This window comes from Leptosomus discolor, chromosome 3, assembly GCF_034619465.1.
Source record: "Leptosomus discolor isolate bLepDis1 chromosome 3, bLepDis1.hap2, whole genome shotgun sequence".
Lineage (NCBI taxonomy): Eukaryota > Metazoa > Chordata > Aves > Leptosomiformes > Leptosomidae > Leptosomus > Leptosomus discolor.
This window is the reverse complement of record NC_141393.1, coordinates 41,906,014-41,928,701: the sequence shown is the minus strand read 5'-3', so window position 1 is coordinate 41,928,701 and position 22,688 is coordinate 41,906,014. Positions and strand designations below refer to the sequence as shown.

General features: G+C 42.2%; 1 protein-coding gene and 1 pseudogene across 1 annotated transcript in view; both read right to left on the bottom strand.

Moving 5' to 3' along the window:
• Positions 1-21,611, bottom strand: part of LOC147415825 (cytosolic phospholipase A2 epsilon-like) — a 33,239-nt gene extending 11,628 nt beyond the window's left edge. Inside the window, exons 1-9 of the mRNA XM_086463506.1 lie at positions 21,585-21,611; positions 20,479-20,551; positions 6,547-6,683; positions 4,208-4,339; positions 2,506-2,546; positions 2,118-2,160; positions 1,287-1,350; positions 670-833; positions 300-392 (exon numbers count right to left, since the gene is read on the bottom strand). Of these exons, the coding sequence (XP_086319632.1) occupies positions 300-392; positions 670-833; positions 1,287-1,350; positions 2,118-2,160; positions 2,506-2,546; positions 4,208-4,339; positions 6,547-6,683; positions 20,479-20,551; positions 21,585-21,611 (774 nt within the window). The remainder of the gene's footprint in view (positions 1-299; positions 393-669; positions 834-1,286; positions 1,351-2,117; positions 2,161-2,505; positions 2,547-4,207; positions 4,340-6,546; positions 6,684-20,478; positions 20,552-21,584) is intronic.
• On the bottom strand, positions 18,136-18,247 carry LOC147415826 (U2 spliceosomal RNA; annotated as a pseudogene).
• Positions 21,612-22,688: the final 1,077 nt, after the last annotated feature.

The window sequence follows — 22,688 nt, the reverse complement described above, 5'->3', positions numbered from 1 at the left end:
GAGCAGTATACAGTAAAAAACCAGCACCAGCTCTACCAGTGTGGCCCGTTACATTTTCTCTGACCTGCATTAGTCCCCCAGCTGGTCACAGAAATTCCCCCTGTCAAATGTTTGGCAGTGCTTTTTGGTTCCGCTCGGGTCATATGAAAATGTACAGGCTCATAACACTCTCTGTTAGGAATGTAAGGGCACTAGCAGTTATATATCTAAACTCCTACCTCACACTGATCTAAATAACTCATGCCCATTGATCTTCTGCGCATAACTTCACATTTATTCTAAAAGTTGGTATAAATCACCTTTGCTACTGCTACTTTCTCCTTGAAGGGAAGTGAATCCAGAGGAATAGTAAGGGATGCATGGCAGTCTTTTTTATCTTCACCTGAGGTACACTGAAAAATAAATTATAATGTAGAAAAATATTTAGTGTATACACCACAAAAAAGCCCTGTCATCAGCTTATTTTTTTCAGATGGGGGGGCACTGTCAAGCAGTTTCCAAGTTGACTTCTAATATTTAGTGATTAGGGGGTATAGTGCTCTTTCAGAGCAGAAGATCGCAAAAGACGTTTTCTTTTAATGACAAGTAGGAATTCTTTCCATTTGCCTCAGGCAAGTATGGAAAAAAATCATTCATTTACTGTGCTTACTCAAGCTAATGATCACACACCGAATGGAAATGAGGCTTCTTGTCTGTTAGAGCCACGTGCAGCTCTGACAGGCTGTACTTGATGTAATGGAAGTCCAGGGGCTCTGCAGGTTGCCAGGAAGAGCCCACTGACAGGATCTGGGTCTCTTCATAGGATCCCTTCACTGAAAACAAGAAGTCTTTTTCTAAAAAAAAAAAAAAGATGAAAAGCATACAAAGACGTTAATGACTATGATCTCAGCAAGAGACCATTAAATGGTCATTCGGAAGTTGTCATTTTCATATACAAAACATTCAACAATACTTAAAAGCTCCCAGACTCTATTTATCAACCAGTATAGGAAGAAGAAGGAGAGGGAAAAAAAAAAAAAAAAAAAAAAAAAAAAAAAAAAAGCTTCTAGAACAGCAGTAGACTTGTTATCACTGTAATCATTCACGCTAATTTCAAAGTCCAGTTTTTATAGTTAGTTAGCAAAGGTACACAACAATTGCTGGATCTACGATCCTAACAATCCAGTTCCTGTGTTCAAATTGCAAGAACAAAGTAGGAAAATTACCGGAGAAGAAAATGACAAAAAAATGATAAATTTTCAGTTTACCATAAAATAATATTTATTGTTTTCAGTTTAAAGTCTAACCTGAAGGTTCTTTCTTCATCCGTCGATTGTCCACCAGGACTTCCAAGCAGGAAATTTCACGAGACTGGAGCAGGAATGGACAATGAGAGAATTAAGTGTACAAAACATGCCATAGCTGAGTGACTTCGCTGCTACCTGTCTCTGGTCACCTGGGTCCCTGGGATCTGTAAAACTGTCCACCTGTGTTTGTTAGGCCGATAAGACGAAGCCCTTGGCACTCTGAAGATGTGCCAGGTTTCAGCTGAAAGAAAAACAGCCGTGGTGCTGCGGTCCCTCCATGGGGACAGGGCTGGGAAGGGAGGGGAAATAACAAGGGAGGGAATAAGAGTGTGCTGAGGCCTCCTGAGGGTAGCCTGATGGGTCTGGCCAAACCACAGGGCTGCCCTTGAAGTCCTGCTTTGGTGAAGTTGGACAGCCAAGTGCTACCTCCTCTAAAGAGTGATTTAGGGGCAGTCGAGAAAGTAACTGCCCTGTCATCCTATGCAGGTAGGGAAAATAGGATGGCTGTGAGAGGGTCCCAAGAGAAGTCCCCAGAAGGAATGGCATAGAGCCACTAAGTCAAGGAAAGAGCCCTTCGGGCTTCATCAAGAGGCTTACTGTTAGCTGGTGGTGGTGGGCAGGCCTCTGGGTATCCCTGAAGTCTATGTTCACTCCTTTCCTAATACATCCTCCCACAGCAAGCAGCACAACAGGATGGCTGCCAGTCTCCAAGCCCCCTATCTCCCTCGCCTTCAGCCCTGCCTGCAGGGAGGTGTTGGGGCACCTGCCAGATTCACCACTGCCATCAGTAGCACGAAAACACACGTAGAAGCAAAAATAGTTTAAAATTACCACAAATACACCGTTAGTGACAAGCTTTTCAGGAGGGACTGGTCTGAAACAGAGGGGGGAAAAAAAAAGTGTAATCAGCACTAATATGACCTAAATACGTCCTTAAATGAACACCAAGGAATAACACTTTCCGTAAAGGTTGCCTTGTCCAGTGTAGTCTCAAATAGGTCACTGATTTTTAATTTTGGAAGATGCCTGCAATGTGTCTTCCTTATTTTTTTTTAATGCTAATGGTATACAATAGTAGTAACAAGCACAGTGGCTGCAGTTCTTATTATTCTTCTCTGTCTTCAACGATAAAATAGTATCCAGGATGATTCTTGGTAGATAAGGAATACAGTGTTTTAGCCAATATGCAACTAACTTGGGAAACTCCAGTTTTACTCACATGCTCTCTGATGCAAACTCAACCTCCAGTGTCTCTTGTGTCTGTAAAAGATTAATTCATTATAAGCCTTTGAATTCGGTTTCTTTCTTCACTAGCTACCGTTGTGATTACTCTGGCTCTTGAAAGAGCTCTTAAAATCAAATTTCCCTCCTGCTCTAGGGTATGCTCAGATTGGTGAAAGTGACTGAACTGGATTTTGGAAAGTATTCTCCCTCTTTTGTTGACGATCAGTTCCCAGGCTGACTGCACTTGTCCGTTCAGTGGTGAGGCAGAGTAAAATGGTCACATAGACAAGCCCCACTCCTAAACCTGCAGTAACTGTTGGCTTAAAACTTTCTAAAGCCTTGTTTTTTCCTGGGTGTAATGGGTCTGCCTGAGATGCAGCCCTCACCGTGCTGTGCAGTGGTAGCTAGATAACACACCAGTGTTTTGGCTACTGCTGAGCCGGGCTCACACAGCACCAAGGCTGCTTCCCCAACATTTCCCCAGTAGGCTGGGGGTGGGTAAAAACTTGGGAGGGGATATAGCCAGGACAGCTGACCCAGACTGTCCAAAGGGATATTCCATACCACACGACGTCTGCTCAGCAATATAAGCTGGGGAAAACAGGAAGGGGGGGGACACACACACACATTCGTTTCGCGTTTGTCGTCCAGAGCAACCGCTACGCTTACCGGAGCCCTACTTCCCATCAAGTGGCTGGACATCGCCTGCTGATGGGAAGCAGAGAATAAGATCTTTTGCTTTGCTTTTGCTTCCGCACGCAGCTTTTTCTTCATTAAACTGTGTTTATCTGACCCAAGTGCCTGTTGTTATATTTTTGTCTCCCCGTCCAGCTGAGGGGGTGAGAGTGATAGAGCGGCTTTGGGGGGGTACCTGACATCTGGCCAGGGCCAAACCACCACACTGGGTAACATTATCAGAAGATTGATACTGTTGAATAGCAGAAGGCATTTTCAAGTCTTCTGATTGAAAGGACTCTTATAACATGGACAATACATTGACCAGTCACCACACGAGTTAATATAGACTGCCTGCCAACATCACCATAGAACTGAATACTGGTACATATCCTATAAAAACAAAGTCAGTGAAAGAGCAAATCTATAAAAGTATCTAGATCGGACACCCAAATTCCATGTTGAAATCATCAAGTTTAGTCACACTGAAATAATGAGACAGTTACAGTAATTGGCCAGCAACAGGTTTTAAGCACCTCAGCATGGATCTTTGTGTTATATTTAGGCAGGCATAAAAGAATTACAGGGCAGGGTATCAGTTTTTAAATGAACACTCCAACAGCTGTGCCAAAGTATGCCCAAACTCACAAGTACTGGTCCCAGGAAAAGACATTCTAACAGATACATTTCGTGCAACAGTGCTGAAGTATTTTTGTCTCAAAAAAACCCTATTTGGAAAACAGAGTCAAGAAAGAAAAAAAACCCACCAAACTCTGGTGTCAGAAAACCCCCTGCTAGGGGGTTTGAGGAGCTAGTAAAAACCTTCAGGATTATGCCCAAGGTAGGAAAGTAAACTTCGTCTGCTTTATTGAACAAGGTTTGGAAGGTATTTTTACAGGATACATGTGCAAACTAGTAGGAAATAAACCTTCCCACCTACAATTGGTTTTTAAGAAGTTATGTAGGAGGTAATACCAAAAAATGTATTTCCTTCCTATGCCTAAGGCAGTTTTATTGCTCACCTTTGGATTTAGCTGAAAAGTCAAGCAAACAATTTCTCCAAGCTGGATTTTAGCAACATCAAAGAGGACAGTGAAGAGGAGATCGTCTTTAGTGATGGTGTTTTCATCATAGACTTTCAGCTCAAGAATATTCTGTGAACAGAGGTACAGGATTAGGAACATCTCTATTTTGAGATCTTGCGGAGGAACAAGATGATGCGTTCAGCGTGTTAAGGAAGACAGAGAAAGGATGGAGGGAGGTGAGAGAGCATGCACAACACTTTCATCCACACAGAGCTGAAGAAAGATACTCTGAACCTAACATAGTTGGGTTTGTTTTCCCCTGCCGAGTAATTTAAATGACAAAGGCTAGTAGAAACATTGAATATGTAGCTCCCATATTAGAAAATATGTTTGACCTCTAATTTGGTTTGAGGTTACCACTTTTGCCTGAGTTGTCAGGACTTGCTGGCTAAGGGGTATCTCTGACTGCACCACTGGGATGCTATGTGGGAAGTAGCCAGGGCTTTCTGGGCAGTTCACCATTTCTATCTGCTCCTGACAGAGGATACGAGGGCAGCATCTCTGGGAGCCAAGAGCTGAGCAGAGTCGACCCTCGGCAGTGCTGCATGTCATCAACTCCAGGCAGGGTGGCTCTCCTGGAGCCAGGAGAATGCTACCCACAGCACCAACCCGGGAAGTCCTTCCTCATCGACTCTGCTTTGTCAAACCTTCATCGAAACAGACGCCTTTCAGTAAACACTCCCATTCCTGATGGGAACCAGCCCAACATACCCAAGCAAGTTTTTCTCTTCCACAGTGACAGTGTATATTATATATTTTGCTGAGCTCTGGCTCCCATGATTTGGGAAGATGGATACCTCAATGATACATAAGATCAGCTGAGGAGAAAATAACCAGACCAGCAGACTCTGGCTCTGCTCAGATGGCAATGAGCTGAGCAGTATGCAGAGAAACCTGTGAGAGCCTTAACCTAGTCTGTTGAGCCCAGACAGCAGTGAGACAGCGGTGGCAGACATGCCAGAGCACTTTGGTTGTCCCAGATACCCGGGGCACATTTCATGCAGCCCACACTGAAGCCACAGTGACCACCACCGTGCTGCTATTGCCACATAGTGAAAATTATTTGGGCTAGTGTCATGTGCCTTGTCTCCTGCTGCAAACTTACTGCAAAGTAAGTGTAAGGTCCTCCCAAATACTACTCTGTGAGGGACTAGTTGAAGCAGCTTCCTGTGGCCAAGAGATTGTTTTCATCTCTTACTTGTGGTATTGCAGTTCTGAAAGACCTGTCAGCCACAAACCGTTGCAAGGAGCAGGTGTTCCGGTGCAAGAGTGGCCGAATAGTGGGGGTTTGTTCCCGTGCTGTAATGTTTGTCACTTGGCTTTTGCCTCACTGATAAACCTGCAGGGGTCAGTGAAATTGTGCCTCACTCATATTTTGAACGAAGTCAGAATTTTTTTAGGTCCGGTGCAGGGAAAGCGCTGGATGTAGGCCACAGATGCGCAGACGTATTAATGCCGAAAGCCATACCAGAGCACCAGTACAGCCTAACACTGTGGAAGAAAGCCCAAGAAGTTGTATCATGGGCAACTTGTGCAGACAAAGGCAAGAGGGATTTTTTTTTTTTCACTGGAGACCCTGTGGTGTAGCAATACTTTGAGCTATTCTGAACGCTCTTTGGAGGAGTTTATCAACGCTCAAGAGAGCCAGGGGACCAGCCTCCTGATCTGGCACCAGGTAGAAGTGTTCTTGTCCTGCTCTGCCACCAACACTAGGAAACGAAGGGTGTGAGGTTAAAGCAGAGTTTGATTGCCCCAGGTGTGAAGTAAGCTTGGCTTACTTGGCCTGTCGTTGATCTTTGTGGATTTCTGGGCTCTGATGTTGATGCTGAGTTTTGGAGGGAGTGGGTGGTGGGACTTGCAAATATTAAGCGCTAACGTTTATCTTCATCATAAAAGCTCAGCTGGTAATCTTTTGCAAACTTTAGCTTTTTGTTGTTGTTGTCGCAGGTCATTCCAAAGGAATAGTAAAAAAAGTACAGCACTGTGATGCTTCCACTGCTTAGCTCGTACATTTCTTTTACGCTGTTCAAATTACTCTGAAATTCTCACCTTTACTCTTGAAAAGGAAGAAGAGAAAGTGAAAAGTGACAGAACATTCTATGAATAGTTGTGAAATACCTTGGCTATCTTTTATGCTATGCCATAATTCATGCTATAGCCTAACTCTCAGCCTTGTAGCCCCTCACACGTATTTATTTTTATGGTGCCCTACAAACCAATCACACAATGATATCTCTGCCCCCCCCAAAGAAAAACAAATGCACTCTGCATCTTACTTTTACTTGTCTCTGTATCCTGAAACAAAATGTTTCATTCCACACCGGATCTTTGCAGTTCTTGATGGTTTTGGTCCGGACAGTCTCAGAGGAAGCAGTGGGCAAGGACAGGCTTACATAGCAATCAGTTTGGCTAACTGTATTTGAAAAGGTATATTGTAATTAACAAATTACCATAAATACATTAGAGCACAGCCTTAACATCACTGTATAGACAGCAAGCTGCAAAAAGGAGAGATTATTTCTGTTACTTTTCTTACAGGTCCTTATTCAATAGCACTCACTACTACAGCTTCTCTCCTGCAGGTGGGAGCTCTGGTTGTTAACAGAGAGTCAAAGAAGCTACTGCATTAAGTACAACTGGTAAGAAAAAAATATGCAGAGCTAGTGTTATTTAACAAAACCCATTATTTGTATGTCCCCTCTTTGTTGCAAATCAACAGATTTCTGTAACGGAGAAGCAAAAGATTTAAAGTTTAAGACAACCTTCTTAAAGGGTAAAATATTTAATTCTTTGAGCATTTGGACACGGGGCTAACTTTGTCCTTTTCTCTTGAGAGTGGAACAGAAGTGCTAAAGAGAGTCTGGGTATGAAGGATCTTTGCTCTCTGCTCTGTTGCCTCCACGTAGCTGTAGCCTATGTAATTAGCCAACAGTCTCACCCAACATGTGATCACAGCGCTTCACCATCAATAAAAATGCAAAAAGGAGCAATGCACTTTCATCTTACTGATTTAAACTCTGAGCCTTGACAGGGAAGAAACAGTAACAGGTGAGATTTGGGTTTCATAACAGACAGTTTGGTACTGCGGGATGCATGCTGAGAGGCAGCTTGACCAAGTGGGTAAACTGCTGGAAAAGGTCTCATGACGTGCTGGCTCCGGTCTCGGGTCTACTCGGGTCTGCTCCAGGCTGCTAAGTGACTCTGGGCAATTGCTTCCATTAAAATTTATCTTGCTTCTCTGTCTGCATTTCCCCATCAATAAAACAGTGATAAAGATCCTTTCCTCTTTTGTAATCTGCTTTGACATCCCATGATTAAAAACATTATGCAAAAAATAACTACTGTTGGTCGTATTTCCACATGACCCACAAGAAGAGAGTGCCTTATCAGTAATTATGTTATTCTTTCTCTACCAGTCTCTTGGTTCTCATTCCACACTTCATTTAAACTTGTGGTGTAACCCGTGTGGCAATGAATAGCTGTTGCTTAAAGCAATCTGTGCAATCAGGTCATGTATAATTTATCTGCCACATCTTCTGATCTTGTCTGAACATGAAACATCTCCAAGTTTTTCCAGCATGCATTTGATAGTTTCTCCGTTACTGTCCATAGCAAGGAAGAAATTACTTCAGCATCGCAAATGCAGATGTCTATAATTTTTGCAAGTAATATTAGGATATTTTTAGACTTACTACTGCAATTATAACATGCAGAATATGTGCAATGTAACTGTAGATAACAATTTATTGTTAAAGGAGGTGATAAAAACGTTTCTTTAGCTCTCTCTCCCACGATATTTTCAACAATTATTCCATTGATTTTTAACATTTGAAAAAGATAATATTGACTTCCTCCGATGATACCAGAGAAGCAGGTGAGAGTAAGAATATGTTTCTTCAGCAACCGTGTCTGTCACTAATGGACTACTGATACATGTGTAGTTTAGGGAATTTGTTCATTCTGGGATATCTCTTTGTTGTACATACTACCTATGAATCCTGATTTAGAAGACAGGCATTCAGTATTTTCAGAGTATTAAAGAAGCTCTAAACTTGCGACTTATAATCTTGTGTCTAGAGAGAGCTGTGGTGGGATCTTCGTTCAGTCCTTCACCCTCTCTGAACACAATAGACCCATAGCCAACTTAAGACGTTAGTCCAGTCTTTAGCAAGGCTGCTCATCCTTAATAAGAGCAAAACCAAAGTCCTGCAACCTGCTAATCCATATCTAATGCCAGCTTAGTTAGCAACCAGTGAGGCCTCAGTCTCAACATAGCCCAAGACAAGAATGCAGAGGCAAAGATATTTGAATCTGAAAACAAGCAATTGCAGCCAGACCACTGCAGGAAGAATAAGAAACTATGCTCCAGAACTACTATGTTGCAGGACTTATCATAACTTATATATACAGCACAAATTTAGATAAATTTTGGACCAGATCCCAAATACACAATGTTAAAAGTAAGTGCAGGTGATTATATTTAGCACTGAGATCTCTTTGCATACAGTCCCAGCCCTGGGCAGGAACAAGTGGATGCTCAGTGTCTTCTACGTTGCAGTCCTCTTCCACTGCCTTCCTCCCTCCACCATAAAAGGCTTTAACTGTTAACAGCTGTTAAAATGAAACAGGTCCAGATTGAAGAGTATTTACTTAGCCTGGCATATGAGAAAGAGCTGAAAGAATTGAGTTTGCTGCTTCAACAACAACAACAAAAAAGACTGTCAAACGACGGTTCTGTAATGTCCCAATGCTCGATACAAACAGGACAATGATCTGTGGCTCTGCCTGGTCGGAGGGAAATAAACAAAGAGGAATATTAGGGAAACTGTTCCAGCTCTAAGAGAGTTAGCTCTAATGAGAAATATTTTATAAATTTTCTAGGTAACTCGTTTCAGACGGTATTGATACCCAGATACGTATCAAAGAGGGACAAACAAGGTAAACTTGGTCCTCCTTCAGGAGAAGAGCAGCAGCCCAGGTGAGCCTACAAGGTGTCATGTGGAATTGCCGCCACGTGATGCCTATGTTTATGCTGGAAGGAAATAAACAGGGTAATCACGTATCATCAATTATATTGCATGGAAATCAACTAACCGGTTTCCCTTCCAACCCTGACTGTCTTGGAAGGAAGCGATAGGACATCCTTATGTTGTACATCAGCCCAAAAGATCAATTCCCAGATATCTGGGCACTGTCTCCAAAACAACTTCAAACCTCCTTCTTCGACGCGTATAAAGTGAGACTGTAAGTTCATCAGAAAAGTTGACGCCTTTCCTTTCCAAACACATACAAAGTCCAAGTAACAAGTCCTAAACGCATACCTAGAGCCTCTGCGTACCATCCCAATACAATCATCAAACGGAAACAATATAATGCAGAGAAGCCCACAGACAGCTGTGCTACAACTTCTCCCATCCACCCCAGCTCCTCTGTAAAGAAACAAAGGATAAATTATGTAGCCTAAGAGGCATTTTGGGTACATGTAGCTGTTCTTGCAAGATTGTCACATGCTAACAGAGGCGCAGATGTCATTAGATCACCTTTACATATGCTCTCTTTCAGCAGAGTGGAACTAGAAAACTTGTATTTCCATAGGTACATCCATTTTTAAACTTTTCATAAGCATTGCCACTGTTTCACTGTTCCTACTCTCAGAGTGTCAGCCAGTAGGAACCAAAAAGCTGTTTATATTTGGCTGAGAGGTATTATTAACAGGTCAGGCTTCCTTTGTTCAACCTTAGACTCTCTTGCAGTGGTATGTTGTGCAATCTCACACCTATCACTGGAAAATATTTTTTAGAGAGTTCCTTCCCTTCCATTTAAAAATAAACTAGCTGAAAATAAGTCTTGGCCAAACATTGACAGTGTTGATGCAGATACAGTGGGTAGTTAGAACTGCTGGGCATCTGACGAAACCATTATCAGAGGGAAACATAATGGAAACAGACTTCGAAACAGGCTGCAAGTGCCTCAGATTTCAAAGAAAAATGGGAGTGACAACAAAAGCAATACCAGAAGCAGCTGAACCAGCAAATCAACACTCACGGATTTTCTTTCTTTATAAAGTGCTCCCAAGAAAGTTATGCACGCAATAGAATAGAGTGAATAGAAGGGGGAATAGAAACAAAAATGGTTTTAATGTTTAGCTAAAACTATTTCCCCCTCCCTCACCTTAAGCATTGGCATTTCGACTCAGAAATGCCTCTGGCACGCTTTTTATGTAGTTATGGTACTTTTTCTCACATTCTTCTCCAGGATTTTTCTGAAAAAGCAGGAGCAATACATCATGGGAGATATAATCTGCAGAGAGACTGAGATTAAGCTGCAGGACTGACAGTGAACTGCAGCAGTAATTCTGTTTTGGATTTTCCAACTGAGGTTCAGAGTTTGGAAACCAAAATTTTGCTACTGAATAACTAAACTTTATGGTAGGGACACTTGCCCTAGATATCTTTTCTTTCAAGCAAACTTTGGTACTGAATGGGGAGCTACCAAAAATCTGTAGCTCAATATAATAGTGAGGACAAGGTCAGCTGACTGACATGAGGTGTTCTCCTTTCGCTGGGACTGATGTCTCAAAACCCATATTTGCAAATATGATGACTAAGGTTAAAAATGTCCCAAAGTCTCTGTCTCTCAGGAAGAAGCTAGCACTGATAATCTGTACAAATTTACTGCCTAAATATACACCTAAATAAAAACAGATACCTGTAGAGGTTCTTTGTTTTTATGGTGAGGACGGAAGAGTTATGGCTAAGCAAACGGCACAGAAATAAAACACATTGGTATAACTAAGTAACAAAAGTAGGGTGCAGTAAGTTGCTTCATTCCCTCATAGGATGGTTTACAGCAGCCAATTTGAAGGAAAGACGTTGATGCTGCTCAATAACTCCATAACATACAGGGACAACTCACTGGAAGAGAATTTTTACACCACACTGTAAATGGTTCTTCATGTGCCTGAGAATTCCGCCCAAAACCTGTAAACCTCAGCCATCGTTTTCTGAATTAAATTCTGGACCTACAGGGCATAACACGCAGGTGAAGATTACGTTTTGATTATTTCGGTTTATTTGTTAAGCAGAGCGTTCATTCAGCCTGGATTAAAAGTTTACATTGCAGCAATGGTTTATCCTGACATAAATACTATGACTCGGATGTGCTGCCAACATGCGCTTTGCTTTTGGCAGCCAAGTCTTCGCTTTTTACACATCTTTTCTACAAAGATGTCACCATTGGTTTCTCTCACATCAAAGTAAGCCACAGAAAAACATACAGCCTCCAGACCGTCTTTTATCACAAGACTACAACTAATCCTATTTTCACAGTGAAATTAAATGAACTCATATTCTGACTGGAGTCCTCCAGGACTCCCAACTGATCTAGCAGCCTGCAGCAATTTTCCTGTGAGTAAGAATGAATGAAGGCATTAAGAACAGAGATATCTGACTTACAAGGAACAGTTATACCCAAGATCCCTTTTGTCTAGTTTTTATTCTTGAACTAAAGGCAAGTCTTTAAAAGAAGTTAGTCAAGATTAGTCCTGAACAAACAGGAAGAGATTAACACCTTTGCCAGGGAGGCATTCAAAAAGATTTGCAATTTAATAGCAGAACACAATGCAAACACCAGTACTAACATTTGTGAGTGGACTTTCTCTGGCTACCACTGGAGCACTACTTTATTGGCCGCTGCTGAGGATACAATCATTCAAAATCCCTGGGAGAGAAGCCGTAGTCTCATGTGGACACTCTCACATGTCTTTTCTGAATGTGGACTATCATAGCCACGTTAAATCTAGCCTCTCTACTTTACGTTGGCCTCCCACATAACATCAAACTACATCTTGATTCTTGGTCCTTATCTACAAGGTAATCAATGTCCTAGGTTCAGCAAAAGGACTTTCTGAAGCTCCTCTCTGGAGACCATCGCTGATAAAAGTTCTCAAGCTCTGTGAATCTTGCCTGTGGGCCAGGCTTTCCTTGGCATTACTCGGACTCTTCAGACTGAACCTCCATGGGAACTATGACGTACCGCAAGCCTTATCGCATTGAACGTACAGCTCACCTCAGCAGCACTCATTTAGACATGTGTAAAAGGACACAGATGCAAAAAATGAAACAGGTCTCTGTTCTGAAGGTGCAGGAAAGAATGAATCACCGCTTACAAGTATCAGTCACACTGCTTAATGCAGAACTGGATGAACTGCAGATACTGCTGTCTTGATGAAACGAGAACTAGAATATATTCTCCAGGTTCTGTAACAGTGCATAAGAAAATCTATTTGGGCAAAAATGCATTTAAATGTATTTTCCACGATAAAATGCTGAAGACGAGACGTTGTACCTTCTTCTCATCAAAAGAATATCTCAACAATCCTGGAGCAATTCCTGCAATAAGCAAATTGATCTCCATGGTATTTATGAAGTACTTTGAATGTCCAAATTCTAACAACTAATAGTACTGTAAACACAGATCTGCTAATACTCAATTTGGCGTTACTGTTCAGTTCAAAGTCAAGCAAAGTATACTTTGGTCTTAAACTCAACACATCGTTGAGCAACAGTACACAGGATATTGAGTAAAATACAGTCCTTACCGAGGATGATTAAAATCACCAAGGTACGATAACCCTTGAGAAGATGTGGAGGACTGTAAGCATGGGAAAAGGGCAATGCTCATCTTCCTAAGCGGTGAGAAGGTATCACACAGCCCAGCCCAAGGAAATTTGTAAATACAGAAAGCCTATTGAGAAATCAACACACATACTTCATCATCATTATCTGTTGACAACTGCTGAAGTTGCTTATATATACATTTGAAAAAACCGCATGCTACTCTTGTGCTGTGTTATTTATTGGCACAGCACTTCATGAAACACATCTCAGCTCTTGCAGAAACATCCATCCAGCTCTGAGCAGAGGCTGTCACCGCCATTTAACTCTGCAAGCCAAATGGCAGAGGAGTGAAGGATCGTGAATTAGTACATGGACGTGTCTCCTTTCAAAGCACCATGTGGTTCCACATCGCTGCCATTGTCACCTATTCATTCCAGTCCGTCTTCTCCCTTGTTATTTCCACTGTCTCTATCCTTTCAAACCTGTTTTAAAACAGGTTGTGACATTTTCAAAAATCGTGAAACATTTTAAAAGCTGTTTCAAGCACTTGTTAGGTGGAAGCCTCCAAACAAGAGGCTAATGAAGTCTGCTAGGAACACGTAGTACCATCATAAAAGGCTTTAAACATCATCCCTGTTCAATGAAGGACAATAGCTGCAATACTACCTGTGCTTTGCCTATGAGGCAGAGATAAGCCTAACGTTTACCTAAGGTTGGTTTCTCCTTTTATCAACCCTTCAGCCCGTAATGACTTCATTCTCCTAATGCCCCTGCGAGGCTCCTAGTGACCTTGTTGAAGTCCTTCTTTTAGAGATGAGGAGCTAAGGTTTTGAGGAAACTCATCTTCCTCAAGGTTACACCAAGAATCTGAAGGAAGTCATGAGGGGACATAGCACATCATAACTTTCACCACCAGAACAGCTTTCTGTTCTTGTACACAGAAGACAGCATGGCTGCAAGAAGATGCATGGTGTACTTACATACAATCACTGATACCTAGCGGTAGAGATGCAACTATTTCCACAGCTGTAAGGAGGTGTCCTGACCAAGAACTCTAAGCAAATAACATACTAATGAGCTCCTTGGATAGACGTAGCATTGTCTTTTTCAGTGGTGGCTTATGCGGCTATGAAGGCACAGAATAAGCTTTTCGTCTCCACATTTCTTACCACTACTATATAATGCGATACAACACACTTTACACTATGCTCTGTAAACTGCACTCCATCATGGCTATCAAAGACTTGAGAGAGGGGAAAAAAAACCCTGGAAATAATCTCTTAGTCTAGAGAACAGAAAATGGGCAACCTGAAGGAAAATAGGTTTTGGCGTGTGTTTAGATGGTAGCAATGAACTGAGGAAGAGCAGGGACAGACTTGGATAACATGAGTAGATGAAATCAAAAAGAAGATTGAATAGGAAGGAACAGAGGTTGTTAAGAACTGCAGCTGTGAAGTTGATTCACATAATATTCACTGAGTTTATCCATTCATTTGTTACTCGTATTATTAACTGCGGTTATGACTGTGATAACAAACATTGGTCAGAACCAGGGCTCCATTTTGACAGGTATATTAGTAGTTGTGCAACTAGATCTTGAGTTAATCGGCTTACAATTGGAGTAAGAAAAGCCTCATTTCAGGATATGAAATCACAGGGAGGCGCTTTTGGTGATTAACAGTTGCTTTTATACATGTTTGTTTCAGTTTCTTAACCAGTTAGGAAATCTTTGTTTACAGGTCTTGTTGCAACTTGGCAGCTATCCACATAGCTGCTTCTCTGTCCTTCTGCAGATTCGTGTTGCCAAGCATGTGCCCTGGGCTGCTTTCAGAATTTCTCTCCGTTAATGTAAAGGCAGCCTCCCTGAGCAGCCAACGGCATCACGAAAGTAGACGAGATGTCCTGAAAAGACATCGATCCTCTTTTTCGAAGGACTGTGTCCCAGGATTTCTCTCAACCACGGCAGAAGTCAGCGGCCATAGTCATTTTAACAGGGAAAAGTTTTCACCCTAAAGCAAACATGCCATTAGCCCTAGCCAGCCCCGGCAGCTGCCTGATGGGACTGCCCATGCTACCTGCCTGCCATCCCTCACATTGGTGCTACAGTCAGTGACAAAGGTGAAGCGAAGTACACCTGGCTTCCTGTGTGTGCCCTCTTCAATCAGTCCTTTCCACACACAACAGTTTCCTTTGGCGAACAAGGCAATGAAAGGGAATTCATTATTATGATGGTGTTGCACAGGATTTAGGGGGACACAAGGAAAACAGTAATTCTGCCTTCCAACCTTTAAAATCAGTGGGCAGTGTAATACTGGGAGTTTGCTATGAAATTACATAGCAACAAGGCCCAGATTTAACAAGTACCATATTTAATACTGTAATTAAAGACAAGCCTAAGGTTTTATCTGATGAGAATGTTGATTGAGACTAGCTTGTCATACTAAAGAAAACAAACAAGTAGCTGTAGGCCATTCGAGGAAAAACTTTCTGGAGCCTTGGACTTTGCTAAATACAAAGTAGGGCAAGTCAATATTTTTAAAGACTTTTTTTTTTTTTTTTTGTCTCCTGAAGTGAACATACATGCATGGAGAAAAATGTTACTTTATATTTCACTTGCAGCCCATGAAAAAAAACAGGTTTCTTTCCCATAGGTGCCAATTTGCAGAAGATACTTATTTTCCCTCCTGCAAGACCAGTGAACTGTGCCATCAAGAAAAGGGCCGTGCTAAACCAGATTTGCCAGCTGTGTGAGGCAGCCCGCGCCCTTCTGTGACTGCAACAGCGGCCTCTGGGAAGAGCAAGCGCCGGGTGCACAGCGAGGCAGGTCCAGGCAGCCACGTTGAAAACAGGAGCTCTGGGGAATTTACACAGCATTGGTCTAGTTCTTGTCATAATTGGCACACGGCGGGGGTGAAACGCCGTGGTACTTGGCCAGCAGAGCAGTCCCTCAGGAAAGAAATTCTCCCATGGTTAAATGGTGGAAATGCAGAGCCCTGCATGACCATGGCTTCAAGGGGAGCTGTGAAGAAGTGGGTGGGGAGCCCTGAAGATAAAAATTAGTCTCTCTCTCTCGGTGAACTTGGCTGGTGGACCAGCCCTTAGCAAACAAGAGTCTTGCAACAACCAGTCTCTTCCCACATATGGGAAGCCTTCTGAAAGTCAATCTCCACTACATCAGCTGACAAGGAAAGTAAGGGAAGATCATGGGAAGTCACTGGATGGCAGAATAGATTCAAAGCCTTTCAGCAGTGAAGGCAAAACTGATTTCTGCCACTACAAGGATGAGACCTTGAAGTTCCAGCAAAGGTTTTTGTGACATGAAAACCAGAGGCTGGACGAAGACTGCTGCTGATGCACAGTTTATGTAGGTTCCAGAGTAGACTGGAAGTGTTGCTGCATTCATAGAAAAACTCTGTTTGCCCTGGGAAGTTACCAGCTCTGAAGTGATCAAATGCTGGGAGAGCACATCATGCAGCGAGCACTTTATGTTTTTGCCCTACTGTCATACTCCTCCCCCCAAGCACCTGCCTCTGGCCACTCTCAAGCACAGGGCAGGACAGACCTTTGGTCTGATGAAGCACAGCCATTCTTGTTTCCCTGGGCACTGCAATGGGGACGCAGGAACATGGGGAGCCCAGTCACCTCTGCTTGTGACTCTTGCTTGTGAGGCTGCCAATAGCTCCCGATTTTGTCTATGCCTCAAAGCAGTCTGGTTGGATAACCAACATTCAGACTACGGGCCATTAAACACTTCTCTCCAAAAATCTCCTCATACCATCCTGTACAGTTGCAGAGAAACAGCACCATCCAGGCCATGAATCCAGATTTTTCAGGACTGGTGGATGCATTCATGATTTGTGGCAGCCACAAAGCTTCCGGTTTTAAAGCAAGAGACAGCTGCAGTCATGCAGCTGTTAATAATAAGTTTTCTGCTGCTTTTGGACTAAATATAAGGGCACAGTTGCCTTTGTGCAAGGGCTAACCCTAACTATTGTGCAGAAAAGGCCTCCTCACACCATCCTGAAAAGGGCCAAATCTTCTCAAGTGGGCATTTCTGCTGCCCATGCGAGTCAAAGACGAGAAAAAAGAAATATCTGTAGCTATTTAATTAGCAATGTAAGTATATAGACCGCCCTGAAGAATAAGACCCTAAAACTGGGCTTTGTGTTTTCCTATGACACTGAGAAAGACTATCTGGGTTCCTGTCCAGTGCAAAGTGAGCTGGAAGATATCAAAGTAAAATCTCTTAGTGGCCTCCAAGTGTCAAGCATTTTAGGTACGGCAATAAAATGCAAACATGACTTTTTGACTCAGGATCTCTCAGCCACATACCTCATGAACTGCAGATCTCCTGGGAGAGCGGGGCAGGGAAAAGCATGACTTGGTGTTTGCCTTGCCTGGGAGTATTTATTATTGGTCAGTTCTGGGGATATACTGTCAATCTGGACGAACCTTTTGACCAGTCTGGCATCACTATTCTCACGACTTCTGACAGGGAAAATTTAGCCGAACTCAAACTTGCCTGGAAATTGCAACAGCAGTGTCTTTAGAATAATATACACTACTCAGATTGAAGTTGTCTGATAACCTGCATAATGTAGGAACAAATCCTTCTGATTCATGAGTAAGCCTTTTTCGTATCAGATTACAACACACATTAGCAGCCTAATTCTTGTTCTTAGGCTCACATCATGTGCAAATACACTCTTTTGTCTGACACAAAGGGAAAAGACCATGATTATAGATGATTGCCACAGCTATCCTTTAACAAGAAAAAACCAAGTCCTGTATTATGTGACATCTGCCAAGAGACATGGATGCTGTGGGTTGCAGGTAGCAGTCCTCCTGCACAAGGAGGACACTTTAGCTACTCAGTGACACAGCTGAAGAAAAGCAAAGCATGCTCATCTATGACAGGCAGTCTTCCACGTCTTGGTCTAATCAGACGCTGACTCCAGCAAAGATCATAGAATCCTAGAAGAGTTTTGGTTGGAAGAGACCTTCAAGATCATCGAGGCCAACCTTTGTCCTAGCTCTATCAACACCACTAAACCATGTCCCTAAGTACAACATCTACCCCTCTCTTAAACACCTCTAGGGATAGTGGCTCCAGCATCTCCCTGGGCAGGCTGTTCCAGTGCCTGGCAACCCTTTCAGTCAAGCAATTCTTCCTAATATCCAGCCTGAACCACACCTGGTGCAGCTTAAGGCCATTTCCCCTTGTTCTATCACTTGTTACTAGGGAGAGCAGACTGAACCCCACCTCAAAAATAAAGTCCCCTCATCGAGGACGTATCAGATATCAAACTGATAAGAACAGACACTACACTTGATCTTAGCCAAAAGGCCGAGAAACGATGATGGCTCTTTGCAGTTTGAATCGTTTCTGGTCCATCTTTAAGCTCTCTGGTTCTCTTAACAACTTTAGGTTTTACAGAACTATTAACTAAATCAAATAACTGTGAGTGGGAAATACAACTGATTCTTACACTAAAATATATTTTGAGCTAAATATATTTCAAATATTTAGAAATATTTGAATAAATACATGAATGACATGCCAAATATAATCCTACAAAAATATTTTTAAAAAAATAATTTTTGAGCAAAGACTAATTTTAGGAAAGTATCTGCAGAAATACAGCTATGTAAGCCTGACTAGTTATCCTTACTTTCTTCTTAAATCATTGGGCTATGTTCAGGCGCCTCTACGTACAGTGAAATGGGTAGGTTGGGAGTCTCAAAGCTGCTTTCAAAGTCTCCACTTGTCTCACTGCCCACAAATGCTCTCCAGCCTAAACCGCTCTAAAGTTGCTGTAGACTACAAAGTGAACTTTGCTGAACGTGCCAACATCTACTTCTTCCATGGCAGAGGCTTTTAACCTGTGCCTTTGGATCTCTTCCTTTGAGGACTTCTCTCATTGTTTAGGTATTAAAACCTCTCTGCACAATGTTTTCGTCAAGAATGGAAGGGCCAACAGGTACAGGTTCCCACTGCACTCTCACACCGCTTTGCCAATTCAGTTAATACTTTTTGACACAGTCTCATTTGTTGTGATATGTATCACACCAACTGGCATGACTCCACTCTCAAAGAGCATACAGGTATGGTGCAGATAAAATCTCACTGGCTCGCTGCTGTACCACAGGTATCTTGCTCCTGATTCTGGGAGGGAAAACAAAATATGGTGCTCTGGTGCACAATAAAGAAAGGCGACTGGGACGGGGAATGGACAAGACTGCTTCTCTCAGACCCTGGCACCTAGCCCTGTTTCTTTTGGCTCTTGCCAGCAAAGACCTTCTTCCACATCCGGCTTTGGAAGCACATCTCCAGTGATATAGCTTCATACCTGCAATCAGACAGTCAAACATCTGCTCAAAATTGAGATACAGGACAAAGACTAATAAAAGATAAAGAGCTAAGATATAGCTAAGAGCTCTAGACTTCTGGAAGGTCTTCAGTCCTAAGGATGTAAAGACTGTCATTTACAATCATTCCATTCATAAAATGCTGAGAAAGAAATAAACATTCCCGATTTTAAGTCCAGAGGCAGATACTTGGCTAGCAACTCTGTAGGTTGTTATTTATATTAATGCTATCGGCTGTCAGGACAACTTAGGCATTCCCTAGGGCTGGTATCATTTATGCCAAAAAACAGGTCAGCTTAGATTAAAAAGGCAGAGAGGGAACTGAACCATCCCCACCTGAAGACGTGCTGTTTTCAAGAAAAGGCAATATTCCTGTGCTATGCTCCACAGCAGGAAAGCAAGAATTGCATACTAATCTCCATGGAGGTAAATACTCTTGCTGAATTCACTTAATATGCAAGGGTTTGTAGTCACTTCCTTTCCATTGCATTCCTACCTTGTTCTTTCTATCCGAGGCAGATATTTGAGTTGACCTTCAGCTTGCTTTCTTCTACCTGAGTAATTATTGAGATTTTTTTTTTTTTCCCTCTCTTCACTTCCACTTCCACCCATTCCAAGTCCCCAGAGACACTTCAACGGTACTGGTTTGCCTTGAAAGTCTGGTATTTCAAATATATTTCATTTAACATTTAACAGAAAAAAAAAAGTTGTTTGTCAAGAAATGCTCCTTTTTTTTTTTTAACGTAAGCAAATAGAAATTCAGAGGTGCCTGTATGTATTTCTACTGTGCACAAAAAACCACACAGGTGCAGAAGATGATACCAAATCTCCCATGTTACCCTACAGGCTCTGGCAGCCACTCTGCATCAGTGCTGACATTTTCGTTGAGAAGCAGAAATGCAGCCTGCATCCCAGTTCATCAAAAATAGCAACTGAAAATTAACAGCCAGCAAAACTGTCTCTGAAGCTTGTTAGCAGTTAAGATACGTTACAGTATACTGCTGTAGACCTTTGATATTTTCACTAATAGTAACATTCTATGAACTGAAAGATATTTTTTATACCAAAATATATTCTAAGAATAGTCCAAATTCAAATACACATCAATATTTGAAACCATGGTGACACTTCATACACAAATAGAAGTTACAGAGCTTGCTTATGATCTCTGCTTTCAGAACTGAACTACTGGGATCTGCAAGGAAAGACTGTGATACTCACACTGATCTGCCTTTCTCAGATTTCTCATTCTTATGATTTTCACAGACAGTGAGCAGCATGGGCATTCTTCACTCTGCAGAAAAATGACAAAGTTATTACCCACATTAATATTAAATTGCTCATACTTCATAAAAAATGACCTCACATAAGCGCGTGTTGCAATTTTCAAAGCTGTGCAGTAAAATTGGAAGATGAACTACTTGCACTGCTTTGGAAATTAAAACCACGTCTACGTAGAGTTAAAAAAAGAAGAAGAAATGAAAGAAATAGTCATCTGTGTAAATATGTCATTGATGGAAGAAATAACAGTGAAATTGATAACACAGTAAAATAGTTTTGAATAACATTAATTCTTGCATCACATGACAGGACATTTGAATTTAAAAGAAATCTTTATCAACAATTAAGCTTAAGTGTAACATGCTTGAGAAGTTCCTCCATTAAACACCTGTAGACAAAGGCAAAATATGTTTCATTCTCTTGAACAGTTGAAATTTCACACAGAAAGCAGATATTTTCTTCAGATAATTTTATTTAGTGAAAATTCCAACTTTCCTTTTAAAATCTTTATCAGGAGCTTTTCCTAGAAATAGCAAAGTGCAAACAGGTGAAAGGTTGTGAAGTTATGCACAAATACCAAACTAGGACCATCTTCGTGTCCATGATAATAGCTGGTTTTAGTCAGTGACCCTCCTGTGTACAGCACTAACAGGTGGCTGCTAGCACAGCTACCTGGGCACAGCATGTGACTATACTCATAGCTGGCAGATGCTGCCCTGTGGAAGACCCAAACTTACCTAATGCTTGCATCAAACCACAGACTCAGCTCAAATCCGCAGCAAGCTCCTGTGAGGCACCTCAGACTGCTTCCCAGCCTCCACGAGGATCACCCACTGCGGCTGGCCTTCCTTCCCCCACTGCCAAAAGTGCCTCCACAGGACGGCCAATACCAGCAAAGCTGTCAGTCTTCCTGACATAAATAACTAAATACATATGTGAATTTGGACTAACAGCTCCCAAGTCCTCTTTTAGGCACCAGAATCCCAGCCACAATCTCACCTCCGCTCATCTTCAGCTTCTAATGGTCTGAATTTTTGCATTCTTACCTCACGAACACTCCAGTATGATCCCATCGTGCTCCCAGCTGCAGACAGGTGTGGATGCAACTTCACTATTAGAGGCAATAGCTGGCAGTGACGCCCAAAGTGCCTCTGCAAACTTTAAGGAGGCACCTCCTGAGGAGCAAGTGGCTTATCCTTGCCCCACCTTCCTCTTTGCCCGAGAGCATCAAGAGGGAAGGGGAGGGAATATGCTGAGTTTATTTGATAGCTAAACACCAGAGGGGTGTGTTGGGGGAAGGCTGTACACACCAAGGCTGTGCCAAGAGTTATTAGCAATTCAAGATAAGGGCATGATAACGCACAGCACTTATACATGGCTACCTATGATCTGGCAGCCTAAGCAATGCGTGGATCAGTTAAGATAGTAGCAGCTATGTGTAGGCTGGAGGACAACAGCTCGACAGAACCCCAACCAACAACCAAAAGTATTGTGGATGAAATGACTTTAAAACTTCTATTTCAACAAAATTTTATTTGTTTTCCTTTTCTTGGAGGTAGAGGGGGTTGTGCTGTTTGCCAGTAGATGTTTCCCCAATTTCATTCGTATTCTTGTCAGGTTGATATATGTTTTCCTACTTTCAGAACCCTTCCACAAACACAAAACTGAGTAAACGAAGACAAAAAGAATAAATTCTCCTCGAAATTAGGGCATACATTTATTCATCTTAAGTGCTAACATCTAGGAGTATTAAAAATGATGCAGTGTCATCAAATTGTGATATGACACCGAACTTTTCCATTTTCTGGCAGAACACTGTGCAGCAGCAGATATGCAGGTGAATAGCCCTTGCACAGGTCCAGCTACTAACAAGCCCAGATGTCTGATGTGAAATGACCACTTGAGAACTGCAGGAGGTGATACTATATACTCACAGTACATGCAACCTGTCTTCCCTTTACACACACACACCCCCCCCCCCCCAGAAAACACACTGGAGAGAGTTAATTCTGGCCTTACAGCTTTTCACTGAACGAAAATTACCTTAGTCATCCATCGTTTTAGGATTAGGAATCTACCCTCGATACCTTTCCAATTATAGATGATGTGAAATGACACAAAAAAGTAAGTGTAAGGTCCTCCCAAATACT